Source organism: Vanessa atalanta, chromosome 25 (genome assembly GCF_905147765.1).
Source record: "Vanessa atalanta chromosome 25, ilVanAtal1.2, whole genome shotgun sequence".
Lineage (NCBI taxonomy): Eukaryota > Metazoa > Arthropoda > Insecta > Lepidoptera > Nymphalidae > Vanessa > Vanessa atalanta.
The window spans coordinates 1,337,731-1,359,522 of record NC_061895.1 but is presented as its reverse complement, the minus strand read 5'-3'; the positions used below and the strand labels follow the sequence as shown (position 1 = coordinate 1,359,522).

Genomic DNA, 21,792 nt, shown 5'->3' with positions numbered 1-21,792 from the left:
AAATAAAACATTCTCAATTTTATAGTTTTATAAGACATCACTATCGTGATTTTTTTTATATTGGTAGGTAATTATTATAAAGTATGAATATATTTTTATTTATTATACGCTATTCAATATTAAAAAAAAAATAGAAAAAACGACATCACTAAGTAATAGATATTTGCGAAATATCTAAAGATTTTTAAATAGTAAACTTTAAATTTGGAAATCCTACTTTCCATACGTTTGATTATTTTAATAATTGGCCTTTAAAAAACTATTGCAAAAAATACTTGTGGAATTCATTCAAATATTTTTATAGAACATTGATCCACACGTACCGATATTTTGATTCCAATTTCAAATGAATTAATTCAAACGAAAAAATAACACAGTTTTTTTTTGTTTTTTTTTTTTTAATTCACAACACAAAGGCACAGCAGTATAAGGCTTAAAACTTAAATTTGTTAATCACTCCACTCTGTTACAAGACTGAACTGATTTTGAGTAAGATTTCACGGTGCCAGTCGATGGCTTGTGACAATTGACAGGTGTATATTTCGGTTATCCAAGAACGCCGTGGGATCGTATTGTTTTAATTATATTTACTTTCAACACATGCCATTATGGTCTTTAAGACAAATGCCTTGAGGGTTATATTTGTATATCGAATAGATTGTAATATTATATCAAGTAAAAATTAATAATTTTTTGTTTTGATAACTCAGAAGTCTTGCTATAGGTACATATCGATTGTAAGCAAGTTTATATTTGAAACAAAAAAACTCCAATCTTTATTTATGTTAGAGTTAAAACTATTTTGCAGGCAAAAGCACTTTTGACCTTTTGTCTTTAACGAGTTTTATGTTATATTAATATCTAAAAACGATTCATCTGCGAAAAGTGATCGGAAAAGCCGTATGTGTCATTGCAATACACTACATAAAAAAAAAAACAATTTTATCTTGGAAATCGGTTACCCAGGAGAATCACAAAATATTATTACTTAAATATGTTTGCGAAATCCCGGAACAAGTAAATATATAGAGTAACAAACGACATAGCTATGTTAACCTGAATACAAGTATATACTTATGTTATGTAAAATATGATGTAAACTAATACTGCGTGTAATAGGAATACCTACATGTCTTAATGTACACCAAGTATTGAGTTTCGAGAAACTTCGTGTGTGCATATCACATGTCTGTGTAGTTGAAAGATATAATTAGTAAGTACATATGTACTTATACCTATTTCGTTCACTTAAAACTTTGTTTTTTTAATATAATAAGTTCCCCCGGATAACCGATATGATAGGCGAAGTGAGCCAGGATTTTGATAATATTTTTAATGTTGTAAATTTGTTTGTGTTATTCTTTGATTATTATAGATATATTTTTTAACTTTTACCTAATAAATATATTTATTTTTTTAATTTTTGACTTGAAATATTTATTGGCGAATAAATTATTTAATATAATTTAAAAGACGACGTTTCTACAAACATTAAAAATTAAATTACGTCACAAAATACGTGTTAATTTTACGTATTTATTACCATATTTTATAGATAAGGTTTTTTGTTATAGGTAGATACACCAAACTTTTTTTTTATGTGTTATTATAAATATTTATCTAAGTATAAATCATTTATTAGTAGGTTTCAGATTGGGTAGCTCGTATTGTTAGCGTGAAAAATATTTATTTGGAGCGCCTTTAAATAAATAGATGGGTTCAATTTTTTTTAATAAAATAAATTCGAAACGGTTATTGATTCATATAATTTTGTTAATTCACGATTCAAAAACACTTGTAAAATCGTATTTTAATAAAGTACCTATATTTTGATTTTGAAATATAACCAATATAAGAACTATATTTTTTTTAAATAATAACTTATAATTTTTTTTTTAATTCCAAATAATAAATTTTTGAATAAAAAAAGTGTTTTTATTATATTTATACGTAAACACTAAACGAAGGTGACAAGTAATAAACGTGTAAACAGTATAAATAATAAATTTAAAATTCGTCACTAAATAATGTTAATTTGAAAATAGAATAAAAAATAATAGCTAAGCATATTGATTTGAATATTATATATTTCGTTAATTTAAATTAATATTAAATGTGCACAAAACGTTCTTATGTTTATTTTTCTCTTAATTTATTAAATCACACTTTAATCTGATTTAATTTACTATTATTTTATATTTAAAAATTATTTATTTCGAATTCGAATTTCAAATATTATTTCACTTTCTACACAAATATTTTAATTACGTTTTTTTTACGATTTCATTTCACTGATTGATTAATCACATTTTATTGTTAACACTTTTTACACATTTTTTTTTTATAAATCGAACACAATTTAATTTAAAATTATTATTATTATTTTAAGAACATACGCGAAATTGCAAAACAAAATTCGATCGTAGTAGGAGTAAATTCCGCACACGGTTTCGGTCGACCGCGCGCGACGCCACCGAAGCACCCTCTAACGCCACGTGACGGATGCGAGCTAGGGGTGGATCGGGGTGAAGATGCTCCATGATTTTTTGATAACATATTCATTAGATAATTTTTATAGTTTATATATTAATTATGTTTTTTGATATAATTTGATATTTAAAAAAAGGTTAGTTATGCCATTTTTTGTACCTTATGACAAATATAGGTACCTACATATATAGATAAAAAAACCTATACATATATATTGATGGATTTCTCCCAATGCTGGACAAGTAGCATATTGAGGATATACACAATTTATCATTGCATGTTCTTGGATTTAGGTACCTACATGTTTCAGAATAATTTAATTATAGAGGCAGGTTTTCTCACGATGTTATCTTTAACCGCAGAGCGAGAAACGGATTTAAAATACATCATGCTAAAGGTTGATTTAATGAATATATAATATAGTATTATAAATATATAATATATTTGCATTTTTATTGATGTATAGACACTTATGATACATCCAGTGAATTATGTGTATATAGACTCTAGCGTAAAGTAAACCATAGTCTTAATTAGGAACTATGTAGGTAAAACTTTCTACTTAACGATCTTTATGTTATTTATTGTATTAAAGAAATTTAATTTAAATTTATTAGTCCTCGCTAATAGGTACAATTGAAATTAATAAAAAAATAACTAAAATAAATGTAATAAGTACGTAATTATTTTAATAAATTATATTATAACCTATAAATTTAAACGTGATAAATTTGAGAATTCCAAATTTAAATAATATCTTCTTTATTTCAACATTTAGATTTTATTATTAGTGTACCTACACAATTATTATAAATTTAATTTATTAATAAATTACTAATTTAAATTACCGTATAAAATTAATAATTCAACAATTGTAATACGAAGTCGATAGCGTGATAAATAAAATCAATTTTAACAGACATGTAATCACATTGATAGCGAATGATAAGAAATGGTTTATTAATAAAATTATGATATGCGTGTGAAAGAGATAGATGATTATACTTTATTTGGTAAACAGACAAGGAAGACTAGTTATTTTTAACATTCGAATATAGAATACATAATAAGTAATTATTTTTTTACAGTAGGTATTAATGACTGAACTTTAATAATTTTTAATTTATTTTATATTGATTTTATTAAAGTCGTAAAATAAAGGAATACTTTATTACACTTTGGTAACCATTTATATTTGTACGTGAGTATGCATTTATTTATTTTTAGTACAGATACACTTTATGTACTTATAAGTTTATGTGTTCATAGCATAATATGAAGTTTATTATGAACAGTCTTTATTTTTTTCAATAATAATTTTTATCGAAAGTTGTCAAAACATTTTCGAAATCAATAAAATCGCCTTTAAAACTTTGTATCGTTACTTTAAGTTACATTATGTAAACTGTAATATACTGGGCTTTTGGGTTAAATCCCACTGTTAGGCTAACACCTCTCCTTTTCGAGGAGAATATTTGCAGCGTACTTCACCACGCTTCTCCGAAACGGGTCGGTGGCTAATTTCCACCACCATAACAGTTTCTCAATAATGTTTCCTTCATCTGAATTATAAACGCAAATTGAGCACACGAGACACTGATTCTAACCTGGGTTTGATCTTCGAATTTCATTAAGATTCACGCCGACATTTTTAACTTTGATAAATTACGAAAAGTGCTTATAAAAGCCTACTTGAATAAAGTATATTTTGATTCGATTTGTCTCTTTTAACCAACCAACTAGAGTGTCCTGATATGCGAAGTTCATAAAAAATCATTAATTATTATATACATATACAGTTATTAAGACTTATGTAATATACATTTCTAATCATATATCACAATCATATAACGGGTTCTATTCTCGGTTATTACCATACGAGTTGCGTCGGTAATTTAACTGTGAAACAAGTAATTGTTATGTAAATGTAATTAAGTTTTTTTATAACTTAATCGAATACTATCTTGATTTTAATTTTGTTTATTAACTTATGACTTGATCGCGATTTCTTATAACGATGATGCAATATATATATATATTTAAAGTATACCAGTTGTCGTCCGCGATTTTGCTTGTATTACAGGGTATTACCTATTGTCGTCAGGTATTACCTAAATCAAATCATATTAATATTATTCAAGTAAACTTTTTAAGATTAACAATTAGGCGTTTTTGAATCTTCAATATTTAAACACTACCACCGTTTCGGAAAGCATCCTCCAGCGAGAAGAAACGGCATGAAACTCGCATAGTTGCTCTTTTCAAATTAACAGATTTACAATGCTTTTTAATGTCCTGTGATGGAACCCGAGCCTAAATAAAGGCGTTTTTTTAAGTATTCTTTTAATGAATAATGAGATTTATTAATAATAAAAAGTAATCATATCCGTGTTCTTCAATTTTAGTCAAATTTCTTCTGATTTGGTTTGTGATTTGGCCGTGAAAGCGCATCAAAAGACTGAGTTATTTTGTGTTTATAATATTAGTATAGAGCATTCCGTACGCTGTTTTGTTTGCAAGGAGTTGGGGGGGGCGATGTTATGTTTGTATTTTTCTAAACTAGTAATAGCATCTATGCATCTATGTAATCCCTTCTAGGTAGGCCACTTATTACTTATTTAACCCCCTTTGTTTTAGTATGAGTGAGCCAGCGTAACTACAGGCACAATGGCATCATATATCAATTCCCAAGGTTGGTGGTGTTTAGCACATAAGGAACTATTTAAATTTATTTCGGCGCCAACGTCTCCTGGTGACTTACCATATGGTCTCCCAATTAGAAGACAAATCTTCTTACTACAGAACTAGTACCTACTTTTTTTTTTAATGGGTTTCGAAAGGGCCTAATTACATTCAATGTACAAGCGAATATAGACGTTATGAACATATGTATCGTTATAAAACAAGTTAATAGTGATTAGGTATATTCAGTTAATTGATAACAGACCTCTGCTAATGCACGTATTGACAAATTATCCATTGTATATAGATACTAGTGTGACCACGAAAATATTGGACTTGAGAATTTTTGTTTTGTTCTCACTATTAATTACTAGGTGTCGCCCGAGGCTTTTCTCGCGTTTTCTCGGAGTTCAAGCTTGCTTCATCCCGAATTTCATCAAATTCGGTTCAGTCTGGCCGAAAGAAACAGACAGACATACTTTCTCATTTATAATATTAATATACCTATATAGAAATATTGCACGAATATTAAAAGTAATTTGACAATGGCCAATTTATGGGAAAAGATTTCTTCTCCATTTTGAGAAGAAGGGTGCACGTGGCAGATTTTCATCCACGACGTGCAGTTCTAATAATAATAATCGGTCTCTGGTTTTCAATGGGCAACATTTAAGCTTTTGTACTATACCGGTTTTTCCTTTCCATACTTATTGATTTTAAACAATGTTCTAATTATATAAACATAACATTACCGAGAGAATCCATTAAGCACGGTCGTATGTAAGAAATACAAACGACGGAATTGACTTTAGCAAACATAGTATTATGTAACTAATATTAATGAACATTATCAGATGTAGGAAGTCCGTGGTTATCGCGTTACAATAAACATACATACAAACGTATATGTCAGTAACATATTTGATGCCTTTGATGTGCGGATCGCTTCATTAACTAACACTGCACGCTTATAGCTCATAGCAATACTGAAACCAAAGGGTCGTATGTGACAATGTTACGCTTACAAAAAAACATTGTTATTTTTTTTTTAATTTATTGTATGTTTTTTATCCTATTATATATAGCACAAGCCGAGATGGCCCCGTGGTTAAAACGCGTGTGTAACCAATGATTTCGGGTTCAAACCCAGGCAGGCACCACTGAATTTTCATGTACTTAATTTGTGTTTATAATTCATCTCGTGTTCGGCGGTGAAGGAAAACATCGTGAGTAAACCTGTATGTGTCTAATTTTGAGATGAATTTGTAAACACAAATTAAGCACATGAAAATTCAGTGGTGCTTACCTAGGTTTGAACCCGAAATCATCGGTTAAGATGCACGCGTTCTAACCACTGGGCCATCTCGGCTCGATATGATATGTTCATACATAAGATACTTTAAAATATAAATTGGTAACCAACTTATTTTCAACTTGATAACTTAGCTATTTACTTAAGTGTAAAGTAAGGTTTGAACATAACTTTACATCCTCGAGGATTACGAATGGCCATAAAATATAATAGAATCACAAGGTTCGAACCAGCGACACTTATGTATTGGCTACATATACCGCTGAGCTAAAGAACCTTATGTAAGTAATTATTTAAAAAAAATAAGTTATGCCTACATAAATAATAATTTTATTAATGCTTTAATTCTATGTCAGCTTAAATTTCCACGTAAAGCCAAAATATAAGACTTAGCAACAAAGTCTGACACCTTCCGAAAAATCTTAAGCGCCAGAAACGTGCAAATTATTTCGGACTCTACGGACTTATTTTTGTATTGATTTCTTATTCAAATGCCAAATATAAATAAAATATATATTATTTATTTGATAATTTATTTAAAATACGATTAAAAAATGCAAATAATAATTTTGTTTCGTTATATCAAATGTTATATTACAAAGACACTACAACCGATTATAAGTTTAAAGGGCTAACGAATAAGGCTTAAATTGTTTGAATGGTATTAATGATATTTTAATAGGAAATAATAAACTTAGAGAAAAAAATTACCTTGATAAGGTTTTTCTCTTCATTTTAGATAGAAACAGTATTTTTTTATAAATTAATTTAAAATGACTAAACTTGATAAATACTATCCAAGTAAATATAAATATCAACTCTATAGTAAAAGAATAAAGTTTAAATTACAATGCACTCAATAGTATTTATCATCTTTCATAGAAGAATAAATATTCAAATATAGAATAATGTTTTATTTAAAATTTATTTACAGTGAATTGTGATTCCTAATGAAACACAATACTGTTTAGTTTTTTTAAATGTATATTGTCTTTTATGACCTTTTGACACAAAAATTCAATTCGAATATCAATTATCTCAACCACACGTTTAAAATAATTGAAAATAAGTACATTTGATTTCCTTACATTAAAGCATAATTTACTGTAACCTAAAAATCGAGTTCATTCATTTCAGAATTATTAATGCATTAATGTCCGCGGGCAGATCGTGATTGGCGAATGAGCTGTCAAAATTTAACACAGAAGGTTCCAATCACGCGGAACTGAACGCGTATATCTGTCTCTTTTACTCTTAGATGAAATTTTTATAATCATTAATTTTTATTGCCATTTTGACGTTTTTTCTTGTATTTTAATTAAACTACTAATCGAAACAGTTTTTTATTTAAAATGTAAATAAGTAAAGATACATATATGAGTCTCATAATATTGATACAATACTATATTTACTATTGTAACTTACATTTAAACTTTATAACACATAATATACAATTTATAAATATAGTATTACAACACTTAGACAGTCAGTACGTTGGTAGTCAATGAATCTCTCCAAAACTTCCCACATCATACAAAACCCGACAAACGCTAGTCATCGAATTAGTTCCGCACCAGGAATCGAACCAGTGACCTTACCCATTAAAAATGTTAATTTATCGTTCGCGCCTCTTTTTTTGGACAGGAAGGACGATAAATGGTTTTATGATTTCGATAAAGCTTTCTCTTCAACATAGTTTAACATCAGGAAAAAAGCATTTTACGTCATATTATAGGGGGTACCTTTGTTGCCGTGGAGAACCTACTTCGAATTAATATTGATTAAGTTTTAAGTATATATACTTATTATTTGAATTTTTTAGAATCGAATCATTCCGATGAAAACCCCCTAAATAAAAAACAATCAAATTTTATAATACTTATACGAATACTATAAAATGTATAATTTTGAACTCAATACAAGGAGCAAAGGCGATTGAAGAAAAAAAAAAGTAAGAAGCGTGTGTAATGAGGAATCGAACTGGTTCCCAAGGAAGTCTGCGGTGCGGTGTCGATTACCTTCACTAAACTATTGGGATTTTTATTACCCTTAACACAAATATATTCAGGTTAAAGTAATATAACTGCTCAATCTTTTGTAAGCAAACTTTAAAGTAATTTAACAGAATTATATTGCTATCTCCTTCTAACGTAAAGGGGTAGAAAAGGATAGAAATTATTTTATAATTGTTGAAAGACGTTTACAGGTTTGATTTGTATATTGTATCTGTAATAACATATGAAATCAAATAATTATATTTAAAAACGTTTATTACAATTTGAACAAATTTTATTTGAAAGTCAAGTATTTTTATGTACGCTGTGACGTCACAAAGGCAAACGGCGACCCTTTGCAGCGCATGCGCCGGTCACGTAGCGTTTTTTCAAGCATTTCGCTTTCGATGCGCGTGAGCACTGCGCATTCGGAGCGAGAGAGAACGGATGACAAAAACAAGATCGAAACTATATTAGAAAACGTATACTCAACGTTAACTAAACGATATCATTTTTAATAAGTGATCTTGGTTAGTTATTTTATTAAGAAACATAAATGTTTAGTCTATACTAATATTATGAATGCGAAATTAACTGTGCATGTCTAACTACTGAACCGATTTAGATGAAATTTGGTGAGGAGATAGAGTCGAGATGGCCCAGTGGTTAGAACGCGTGCATCTTAACCGATGATTTCGGGTTCAAACCCAGGCAGGCACCACTGAATTTTCATGTGCTTAATTTGTGTTTATAATTCATCTCGTGCTCGGCGGTGAAGGAAAACATCGTGAGGAAACCTGCATGTGTCTAATTTCAACAAAATTCTGCCACATGTGTATTCCGCCAACCCGCATTGGAGCAGCGTGGTGGAATATGCTCCAAACCTTCTCCTCAAAGGGACAGGAGGCCTTTATCCCAGCAGTGGGACATTTACGGGCTGCTAATGCTAATGCTATAATGCTGTCGGCATAACTAAAAGCCATTAAACTAAGACTTTAATTGAATTAATTTATTGAACATAGAATCAAGTGTTGTATCTCCACAGACATATTGTCTTCGTCATCGTGCCCTTGGTGTATCATTAATTTGATTTTTGTGTGTCTGTATGTTTTTATTAACAGACAACATAACGATTTAAATTTGGAAGAATTTGTCTTCTAGAGTTTCTGGATTCCATGGCCAGTCTGGATGGTATTCAACCGGTCTGTTATTTATCGGTTTCAGAATAATTTAAATTTATAATAAATATTCTAAATCGACTCACATAAAAAAACTCATCTAAAATATTTCTGTTAAATAAAATACTTACCTATATACGTATTATACTTAGATATATTTATAAAAATATATTAAAATAACTGTCCTTTTAATTTAATATTAGTGGACAAAATAAAACTTTATTTTATTTAAAGTTTTGCTTTTTATTATGGTCGTAGGAATGATAGCTTTTGTGCGATATGTTTTTTTTGTATTTAAATATCAAAGTCTTCTGTAAAATATACGTGCGTACTAAATTACCTATAATGTAGTAATCTCACGGACTTAAAGACTTAAATACGTCATGGAACTTAAATTTATTTAACACAATTAACGCTATACTTTAATTAATTTTGAATTGTGCACAGATAAATAATAATTTCTTTTCTATTTTTTTATTGACCAGGATTAATTAATCGGACAAAAACATTATTTTATTTGAACGTCGAAAAGAATATCATTGCTTTCATAAACATAAGTTGAAATACATTATTGTTGTAGGTATGTATTCATTTATTATTACTAAACAAAATCCTTATTTTAGATTATATTTATATACAGATAAAATATTTTCTGCCAATCGTAAGAAAAGTTTAAACCAAAAAGGTTATTATAATCTGTTTTAAATTATCTAACGATTTGTTTTGTTACAAAATCTCAATGAATAATTTCGACAAAAAAATCAGTATTTTTTTATGACATAGCAAATGAGCCATCTGCTGGTAAGTCACCAAAGGCCATAGACGCCTTTAAAAATATGTAACCAATCCTTACATCGCCAATACACCAACCAACCTTGGGAACTAAGATATAACCTTGTGCCTGTAGTTACACTGGCTCAATTTTGTTTTTCATTTTATTTTATGTTTCATATTAATACACAACCATTTCTTTCAAGCACTATTTTCTCGATATATATTTGTAAATAGTTCTAAAACATAATGTAAGTTATTATTAGTTAAGTAGTTGTCAATGTTAGTTATTTTGTATATTTATAGTGTTTGACTTTCGTGCAAAGGGACGGGTCGCTAGTCTAAAATAATAATCACTTTGTGTGTGAAATTGAAGACACTGATTAATTATCTTGTATAAATATATTTGAAGAGTGTGTATTGTCTGTTCACTAATCTCAGGATTAAATACAGATTTGATTTAAAAATGCTTCTTTGCGTTTTTTAAACCAGTTTTCGAGAAAACCTGACTCTGTGATGTCATATGTAATAAATACAAATCGCTTAAATAGTTAAGTATATAATTATTAATAAAATTGGAATTCATTTTTAATCAAAATCGTAATATAATTTTCAAAACGTTCGGACACGTGTTTTTGACTAAGTGATAAAACGATCATATCTCAACAGAAATATTAATAATCTCACCGTACACTCATTCCATTCATTCAAGCGACGTCGATAAAGTCGTGGTGGTGAGTGAATGAGAGGTTTTTTTGTTACCGTACACTTGTCTAAATCACTGTGAAATTACTTGCCTTGGCTGCTGTTTTGTTGTATGGTACGGCGATAATAACAGCGGCGATTCAATTTTTTTTTTTCGTTTAAATTTATACTATAGATTTATTATTTTATGTGTGTAGTTTTTCAAATAAAGTAGTATCTGTGTATGTTTAAAGTTTATAAAAAACATGGTCATGATTATTTTTAATTCTGACGAGTAGCAGGTGCATAAAAAGGTGCATTCTGTTTAATATATTAGGTAATGTTCAAAAATAAGGTATCCTATAGAAAATACTCTACTTGCCAATAATAATCAATAACATCACGCTTTGCATATTTCCCTTTTAATACATAAAAATTTATTAATTATATTACCTAAATAATAAATAAAAATATTAATAAATATAATATACAGATGCAAATAATTACGAATTATCCTCATTACGCGATCACAAACATTACAACTGTCTCTTCGTATTGATATAACGAATTTCTTAGCATTCGTAATAAAATTGTAGCGTGTGTAAGGTACATTAATTATATAAATAAATAAAACAATTTCAACATAAATAATAAAAATGAACTGAAACCGATTATTAAATCAACACACAAATAAAATTGCATAACTTAATCGAGGCGGCATTAAATCGCTACCGCTCATAAGCCCGCTCGCACTCTTACCAGCTCTCATATCTTCGACGGTAGTCTGAGTCACCACGCTTATATAATCAACTTATTATACGTAGGTATAGATATATTTCGACTTACGAATACGAATTGTGTGAAAGTTGATATCTTGAGAAAGAAACAAAAAAACATCAAAAAGATATGCACGGAGTATCGGCTAAGAGACTACTTACAATCATTGTTTAGCGTTTTACTTAAACGGTGTTTTCTCTCTTTCTTTCATTGTTGATTTGACGTTTGAGAGAAGAAGATGGCATTATGTAACGAATCAACCCTTAAACAACCTTTATGGGTAAAGTCGTAAGTTTTTTGACGATCTTTGGAATCTACATTCCGATCCAGTTCACGTACAGCATGACTTGCAAAGTGTTGATTTAATTGTTTTTCAAGTCCAAGTATTTGTTTGTACAGTAATAGTTTCAGTTGACTAGTACTGATACAGCAATGGATGTGAAATAGAGACTACACCACTTAATATTCATGTGCTTGATTTGTGTTACTTCGCCTCGTGGTAGGCGGTGAAGAAAAATCATGAGGAAGCCTACTCTTTGACATGTATCCAGCACCCGATAGATGCAGCAAAATAAACTCCAAATCCCCATAAAACAGGAGGCTTTAGCCGAACAAGCTACTACCTTTATTTACTAATCACAATTCAACGTAATCATTGGATCAAATAGAATGAAGCTTGGGATACCTTGTGATTGTTCATTGTTATTATGTTTTAATAGCAAAATGTACACCCCCCCCCCCCTGATTAACGAGTGCAATTTTTGACTTTAATATATATTAGTATATATTATGTCTGTATTCCGAATGTTATTTTTCTACCAAGGCAAAGCAAATACATAAAATATCTAGTTTATAAAAATAATAATACGTTTTTAAATCCACAACAAACACAAGTGAATGCTGTGAAAGTATTTATAATTGAATTCGCTAATTAAAATAACAATATCACAGTTACGTAACGCTCAGACCGAACTCTATCGGTTTTGTAGAGCTGCGAATTTAATAGACAGGTTTTGTATAAATTATTTTGTTATTGTAACTTCTAATTAAAAACTCGTTTGTATATCTATGTAATAAAGTTTTAGGTAATAATGCAAATATAATAACATATAGTTGGGTTCGTTGCTACATGGTCTGGGGATAAATTCTACTAACATTTTTTTTTATCGCAATTGTTATCGAAATCTATCGATAATGGCTTAGCAGTTTTTCTATTCAACAAATAATACTTACGACAAAGTTGCGGTTCGAAGTTGTATCGAAATAGAATCGTATCGTAACTGGTATAAATTAGTAGGATTGCACCTCGGTTCATCTTTCACTCGAATAATTGGAATAAGGAAACGCTACTAGCATTCTTGCCACCATTCCACACGATTATAAGTAATCAACTAATTATTTTTAATTTAATGTAATTTTAATTTTTTAATTATTATTTTTTTAAATTAGAAACACTTGTGCAACTTGCTCATAAATTATATACTGTCTCTGTCATACAGGAGTAAATTTTATTTAAAAGACAGAGATAATAAGTATTATATTGACAGTTAAATAGTTCCGTTCAAAATAACGAACAGAATTATTAATAATTTTATATATTCTCGTTAATTTTAATGGCTTCACATGAATTTAAAGTAGTACATCTTTTAATTTGAACACCCAAATTAAACTATTTTTTAGATAATGGTCCTTAGATTTTTAGTTCATTAACACACGTGCATAATAACTAAATACGTTTGTATAAACTTAAATAATCCTTCAATCCTTCAACTAAATTATTGTTATGTAAGACTCACCATCTCCGCTCTGGTTGCTGCTGTGCGCGTGGTACTGCTCATCTGCGAATTCATACTCTATATCAAATGACACATCTGCTCTAGCCAAAATTATTTCATACATAACATATCCAGGAATACAATACAATATCAATAAAAAGAACTTTATATTCTTAAAAAACAATACCTCGTGCCACAATATAAAATTAAAAAAAAAAAAAAAAAAATTGACAGTTAAATTTAAGTACACTATATTACAGATAACCATGGACTCAGGCATAACTTTACCAAAGTTAAGGCAGTAATAAAATATTAATATTTATGTTGATATTTTTGGTTCTGCCAACACCTTCTTATGTCAATGTCATCGCTAATGACAATATTTCATATAGCTTAAGATGAAATGTGAGGAAAAGCTTGCAAATAAAATTTTAAAAAAACCGCACAATTTTTATGTGAAACATATACGTGAATAATATTTTCAATTTTTTTAATAATAAAAAATAATAATGTATGTACGATTGTGTATTAAATTAAAAGTAATTTGAAATCGTATTAATGAGAATAACATAAAATTATCTCACCTCCGTTCCGGTGATCTGTGCTGATGAGTTCCTGGCTCTGGATCGGGGCATGGATGAGGACCTTCTGCTGTGGACTGTGGGGGTCCAGACCCTCAACCTCTAGCAGAGGCGCGTGAGGTTCATACCCGTGAACAACTAACGGTGGAGCGTGCAAATCCATTTTTCAATCGTTTTGCATCACACTTATAAAACTAAAATATTTTTTGTTTAGCTGACGCACTAAATCTTAGCAAATAGTTCCTTTAAACACCACTTTTATTTTTTTATAATCCTGTCTATTAATATAATAACTCTGTGGTCACTAGTGTTGGCACATTTGAATTAAACTACGAGGATTTTTCGAGTATTATTAGTTTTGAGTTAGTTATGAGTTTTACTTAGTTTATTGTTTCACTGAACTGTCACATTTTAAGTGGTACTGTCACCGCAGCTTCTTGCGAAATTTCGAGCGCATTTTCAACATTTTACCTGAAATAAAACAAGAAAATTATAACATACATAAAAAAATGCGAATGTATTAATCTCACGACACTAAGAAATTACAGTAGATTTTTTAATAGAGGTTGAAGCATAACTTAAGGGGTAGATCTATAAGACCATGGTCAGACCTGTTGTCTATATGGATCAGAGTGTTGGGCTACAAAAGGGATGACTGAAAGACAATTGCATGTGGCGGAGATGAGAATGCTGAATGTGTGGTGTTACGCGAATGGATAGAGTAAGGATTGAGTACATAAGAGGAAGTTTGAAAGTGGCACCGGTAACCGAGAAGCTATCTGGAAACTGGCTGTCTTGGTATGGGCATGTTATGCGGAGGAATGAGGACCATGTTGTGAGAAATGGTTTTGAGAATGGATGTGGATCGATATAGAGGTAGGGGACGACCAAAGAAACGCTGGATGGATTGTGTAAAAGACGATATAGTTAGAAAGAATGTTACTTGTGAGATGACGTACGAAAGAGAAGTATGGAAGAAGAAGACATGCTGCGCCGACCCCGAGTAAAATTGGGATAAAGGCAGGAGGATGATGAGGTTCAAGCAAATATGTAACGTATGTATGTTCCTATATATTTTTATATGAAATGAGCTATTGTAAATAAATGAAAAAAAAACTAAGTGAGTAGACTTAAAAGCATTAATATTGTGCTACTGGCCACCATATCATACTAGTTTAAAGATGTATACTTTGTGTATTTCTTATGACGAAAACTTATCCTAACCTAATGATTTCAAGAGTCATTTCGGGCGTTATTATCGCAAACATATCAAACATATATATGATAAGATATTTGACAATAATCTAATTATAATCAGAGGAACCACTTTTGTATTTAAGGAACTAGGAAAACGTGATTAATCTGTAAAAATAAGCATATGCAAAACAAGTAATGATTTTGTAAATCATCTTTAACAGCGGGCTCGGTTAAAATTTTGATAAAATCAACGAAACGTAAAGAAAAATTCATTTAAACATTAAATTTAAACGAATATAAATCAAGTGTTCCGCTTTGCAAATAAAATGTTGCTATTTGTTTAAACAAATACAACATCGTGCCCCGGCGAGGCATTGTTTTCTATCTTGCTACAGAGATCTAAGATACCGTAGAGGTGGCATGTTTTAACTAATCTAGTCTTTAGTGTAATATTTAATTTTATATGTTTTAAATATTGGGACTTATATTGGAAACTTGTAGTTCAAGGAACTAATGCTGTTCTAAAAAAAAAGTTTATTTTGCTTCTCAAGTCTAATTTAATAAAAAAAAAATCTGTTGTCTGTTGTCCATATCTGCCATTCTAGATAGAAAAACTCAACAAACACAATTCATCTTTCGCGATTCGCATCTGCAATGCGGCTTGGTGGATTGGAATATGTTACTGCATCAGGCGTATTTTATATTTACGTTTATTTTCAATAGGCATATAATAAAGAACAACAATTATAATAACAATAATTTGTTTTGTACTTATCAACGTATGTATAAAATTAAATATATTTTAAATTAAATTAAATCAAATTAATTTATTCAATATTACACTTACTTAACCCTAACGAGAGTAAAACCGACGGAAAAATATGTTTATAGATTAAAAATACCGCATCAAAAACTTCGCAGCTTTTTAACTCTCGACAAAGGAACGCTCGCCGCATCTATTGGACGAGCTTTGTTCATATTCAAATGTGAAAACATTTGCTACTACGATACGAGATACGGAAATATTGCAAAGCTTCAAAAATTAAGTACTTCTTACTACTAGCACTATGTTTTTTTAAATTTAATAATGAAATTATCATTTAGTGATTATTATAATAATCTAGTGGGTTTGAACAGGCAATCATCGTTTAAGATGTACGCGTTCTAACCACTAGGCCATCTCGGCTACAAGGGCGACACAGTGTAACTACGTCACAATGAACATCAATTATCAATTGGCGATGTAAAGAAAGGTTAATGTTTCTTATAGCGTCAATGTCTAGGCGTCAGTGAGTACTTACCATCATAAAAAAATATGCCATGCCATAAAAAATCCTATTAGCACATCTCATAAACCATAGACCGAATCACCGTCAGATATGTGTACCACTCCTTACACGAACGACTGCGAGCTACCATTGACTAGAATTCCATGTCGCCTGAAATTACAGCGATTTACTCTGAGCCGCAACACAATACAAATCACTTATGTTTGACGGTAGAATGAAAATGTGTGGGTAGTACCACTTGATACATAATCCCAATAAATTGGGACCGAAAATTTTCTGATATTTCGAGCATTTAACGATGAAAACGTAATTAACGTCGAAATAATTAATAATATATTTGTACATGTAACCGATCGCAATTGCATTTTTTTTTCTGTGTGATATCTTGCAAGCTAAAGAGCGAATATGTATTTTTTTTTGTACTGTAAATCTATAGTTAAAGGATACACGAATCAAACCAGCGAATCACCGTGAATCGGTTATCAAAATTCAACGAATAACGAAGCGAGCTTCATTCGGAACAACAGAATTTACGCATTAAGCCTATACTGTAAAAATATTTACATTTTATTAACACCGGGATTCAAAACGTAAAATTGAATGATAAAGGTTAAATCCACAAGGTTGTGGGAATAGTTACACAATGGAGTGTAACACACGAGGCGACGGTAGGCAGATAGATCTCGAGATATGGTGACAATATAATAATTATCATTAATTACAGTCACATTGCTAATTTCATATTGTCTTATTTTACGATTGTTCGTTTTAACTATTAATAATATTTTTATATTTTCGTTCCGTTTTCTATAATTGTTTTTTTTTTGGTATTACATTTGACTCGAACTCTTTACAAGCACAAATCAAAAAATTTAATTTGAAATCATAGATTTTTAATTTTGTTATTATTATTTAGTAATAAATGCAGTTTTAAATAAAATTTCTTGACGTATAACATTTAGTACCATTCTATGATATGGCGGGAGAAACCATTTTTCTTAGTATTATCTAAACTATACATAATACTTATATCAAACGATGCACTGTGTCTGTATGTCTGTTCGTCATACCAAATTATTCATTGATGTAAGTGTATATATTTAATTCAACATATTATTATTGTATGGGTTTGGACAACAGAACATATAATATGTTTATAATTGAACTCGGGACGTAATATAAATATGTCATAGGCCTGGATTGGCCCTTTTAAAGAAAAAGGCTATTACTCTACGGATACGATGAGGATGGTTTCGCTAGAACAGCTAGTCGTCAATGTAAAATAATTCACAAGGAGTTTCATTGTAAATATTACATTGAAAAATTAATTTGACTCTCGGAATATTTCATAGTATGTACGTAGTACTTCGTCGTTGTACACGTAATTTACAACAAACCTTCTGTGCTGCTCACATGATTGTCACGTTTTATGGGAATTATTTTATTGTAAAAATCATTGGTCAAATATATTATGAAGTTGGACGTGGTCAGATCGGATTGGACATTGGGCGTAAAAAAAAACTTTGTTCGATTTTTGAAATAAAAGAGCTAACCACTGGAATTAATATGTTGAAGATTTTGATAAAGACGGTCATTTGTTTCAACCTTTATTAACGGTACGGTTTAATACAAAACGGTGCAAGGTTCGTATAACCTACTCAAAATCAAAATCAAAATATACTTTATTCAAGTAGGCTTTTACAAGCACTTTTGAATCGTCATTTAACAAACTATTTAAAGTAAAGCTACCACCGTTTCGGAATGCAGATTCTACCGAGAAGAACCGGCAAGAAACTCAGTAGTCACTCTTTTTCAACATCTACAAATACAGTCATGTTAGTTAAATACAATTATATATGTATGTTATTTCTCATCAGATATTCTACTATCAAACAGCAATACTTAGTATTATTTTGTGAGTGAACCTGAATGTTCTTACGGCGATCATGTTTATCAGTGGTGGTGGTATCTATGAGAACTATATGCTAATCCAGCCTTTTTTTGTGGAAAAATAATAAAAAAGTTTCATTTGCAAATTAACTTAAGCTATTTAATTGCATTACCTAACATATATTTAGGTAAGTAAGTTTATTAAATGTAACATTTAATAAATATACATTAACAGAAACCCCAAAGGCCTTCGCCACTAAACAGATGTTTGTCACTTTTGAGGTGAAGAAAAAAATATCTCTAACGATATAATGTCGTGGGAACAACGATACACTTTGACACCCAGACAATGAGTGCGTTTTAATAATATAGCATTAGAAGATTTACATTCGAAAATATGAAAAGAAATATTACAGTTCTTGGTTAATATAAAATGTAGTTTTAAGCCTTTAAGTCATTTGACGTATTAGCTACAAACGTCTTAGAATAATCGAGGAAATTCGAACGGACAAATGCAAATAATTGGAGAGTGACTATTGGAAACGGAATATTTATTGGATTGTTTCATTTAATACGTCACAACTGTATATAATATACATACATGTGATATAAATACACATACCGTTTTTACATGTTCGAAGGTGAGATAAGTTTTTGTTGTATAAAATTATACTCACACTATATTGTCATGAATAATGTAAGCTATTGGGATAATTCGAAATTCAAATTGAAAATTTAAATTAAAAAAAAAAACTCTAAAAAGTTTTTATTTATTGCGAAAATAAATATAAAATTTAATCTACCAGGATAACATAAATCCTAAGAGTTTTAATCATAAAAATTAAATAAATTGCAAACCTACTAATAACTACACTTCATACTGATAAAGTAGATTATATTATTTACATTATTTATCAACTTACATAATGTTTCTTATTTACGTTACACGAATAAATTTAAAACCAGTATTTGTAATAAATTATTTAAAAAAAAAATAATCTTCAATTTTGTATTACTTTATTTTCTATTTAAAAATGTATTTTATTTTCAACCAGGTGAGGCTCAAACATTATCGGTACAGATAGAATATTTCATTACGTTTAAAGAAGATAAATTACAGTTGCAAACTCGAAAAATGAAATGATTCATCGCAATATGAATTAAAAATGGCTACAAACTTCCTTTGTTAATATCATTTTATTCACTAACAATTTAAAATAAAAAAACTCGCTTTTTTGGTTCAGTGACTAGCTTATAAGTGTACGGCCTGTGGTTCAAATCTTGAGGCGTAAAGCTGAAACGCTTTAAAAGTTGACAAGTTAACTGTGTTGTCAGGTACGGATTTGTGCAATATAATTTATCCTACCCGGAATTATAGTCACCATCATGATGGCAACATTAATAATAATATAAGTTATATACTTAAAAAATAATATTCTCTATGATGGTAACACTACATACAGATTAAACGGAATAATAATTTATATAATACAGAATATATATAAAAAAATAAATTCATATATAAACATGAATGTAGTCTCAGTTCATCCAAATTAAAAATCAGCTTAAAAAACGTTTCGGAAAATATAAATACATGAATCATATTAAAGTTTAATATCCTTTAATCATTTTATTCATCATCCTGATAAAATCAAGATGGCTGCGTTAAAATGGCGGGATTCTCACATGGACAAAAACAACGACATTGAACTGCGAGCAATTGTTTCAAACCGAAATGTTAGACAAAGGTACATTTAATTATGCTCAGGGTGACCATACTTTGTTACACCTTTTTAATATATTTTTTACGTATTTTTCATGACATAATTCTTAAATATCTGTTGTTTTTAAAATATATATTTTTTTTTCAATAGCAAATAATCACATATTATACTTTTATGAGAATAATTGTGGCATACAACTCAATAGATATGTAAGTACATATGTATTAAATCTAATATTTAGATTAAATTTTGTAATTTTACGTCTCTAGTTATTGAACACACTGAATTTTAAATAAAAAAACATATAAATGTTAAGAAGAAATAAAATAAAGGCTTAACTTTACTTTACTTTACCCCAGCAGTGGGGTATGTTTTTAAGCATTAACAGCATGTAAGAAGAAATAAATTTCTTCTTACATGCTGTTAATGCTTAAAAAATTGTTTATTCTTCAATAATTTAATATAAAGTTTAAACAGCGAGTGCTCTGTGCAAGTTTTAGTTTGCCTTTTGAAGGAAACCTCAAACCCTGTAATTCGAATAATAAACATAATTGAGGTATAATAATAATTAATGTTGTCATATGACTGAAGCATATTATTTTATCCCCAAACTAAATATTTAAAAGTATCAATGTTAAAAGCTAAACTATAGTACAGATATTGATAAGCTGTTCAAAATTGAATAGTAATTAACACAATACAATAAACGTACAATAACTTTAAGAAAGTCTTTATAATGTAGCCTAATAATAATCGCGCGATAGTTCCAGTCAATTTACACAATATGCATGAGTGAGTGAACGAAATGAATGAGATAAACTATTGCTATCAATGCACCTTAACTATAACCCCAGCCACATATTCAAGTGAACGAATCAACGAACGATTCCGATAAATGAGACACGTAATTTATCTCGCCCAGTCTCACAAACTATAGCAACCATGTACACCCTACCGGTAACTCGTTTCAGTGGAAACCTGTCCTTATTAATGACGTAAGTATCCCAAGGACAGGCTAAATGGATTTTTTAAATGAATACGATTTGTATATAATTACTTTAGACCGAAATAAAAATTACTTTAATATATATCACATACACTTAATTCATGGTATTATATTTATAAAGTATTTATAAAGAAATATGACTCCCATTGTAGGTATATGTATGGGGTATGTACAATCACGTGTAAGTAAACTCAAACTCAAACTCAAATTCTTTTATTCAATATAGAAGTATTACACTTTCTTATTGATTGTCAAGTTAAACACTACCACCGGTTCGGAAAAGAAAACACCCTGACCTGAGAATAACCGGCGAAAGAAACTCAGCGGGACTTTTTTTTTTTTTTACGTCAAATTAATTATATACATAATTATATATGAGTAGAAACAGCCAGGAGGCGATCGTTTCATTCCCAAGGTGTGCTATCAAACATAAACTCACTAA

The 21,792-nt window shown here is 29.6% G+C and overlaps 1 protein-coding gene across 2 annotated transcripts in view; it reads right to left on the bottom strand.

Moving 5' to 3' along the window:
* Nucleotides 1-21,792, bottom strand: part of LOC125073773 (paired box protein Pax-5) — a 95,600-nt gene that overhangs the window by 52,196 nt on the left and 21,612 nt on the right. Inside the window, exons 2-3 of one of the 2 annotated variants that reach the window (XM_047684807.1) lie at nucleotides 14,248-14,715; nucleotides 13,685-13,741 (exon numbers count right to left, since the gene is read on the bottom strand). In XM_047684807.1, the coding sequence (XP_047540763.1) occupies nucleotides 13,685-13,741; nucleotides 14,248-14,407 (217 nt within the window). In that variant the 5' untranslated portion in view covers nucleotides 14,408-14,715. Of the gene's footprint in view, nucleotides 1-13,684; nucleotides 13,742-14,247; nucleotides 14,724-21,792 lie in introns of those variants that run through there. The other variant, XM_047684808.1, reaches the window with a different exon arrangement.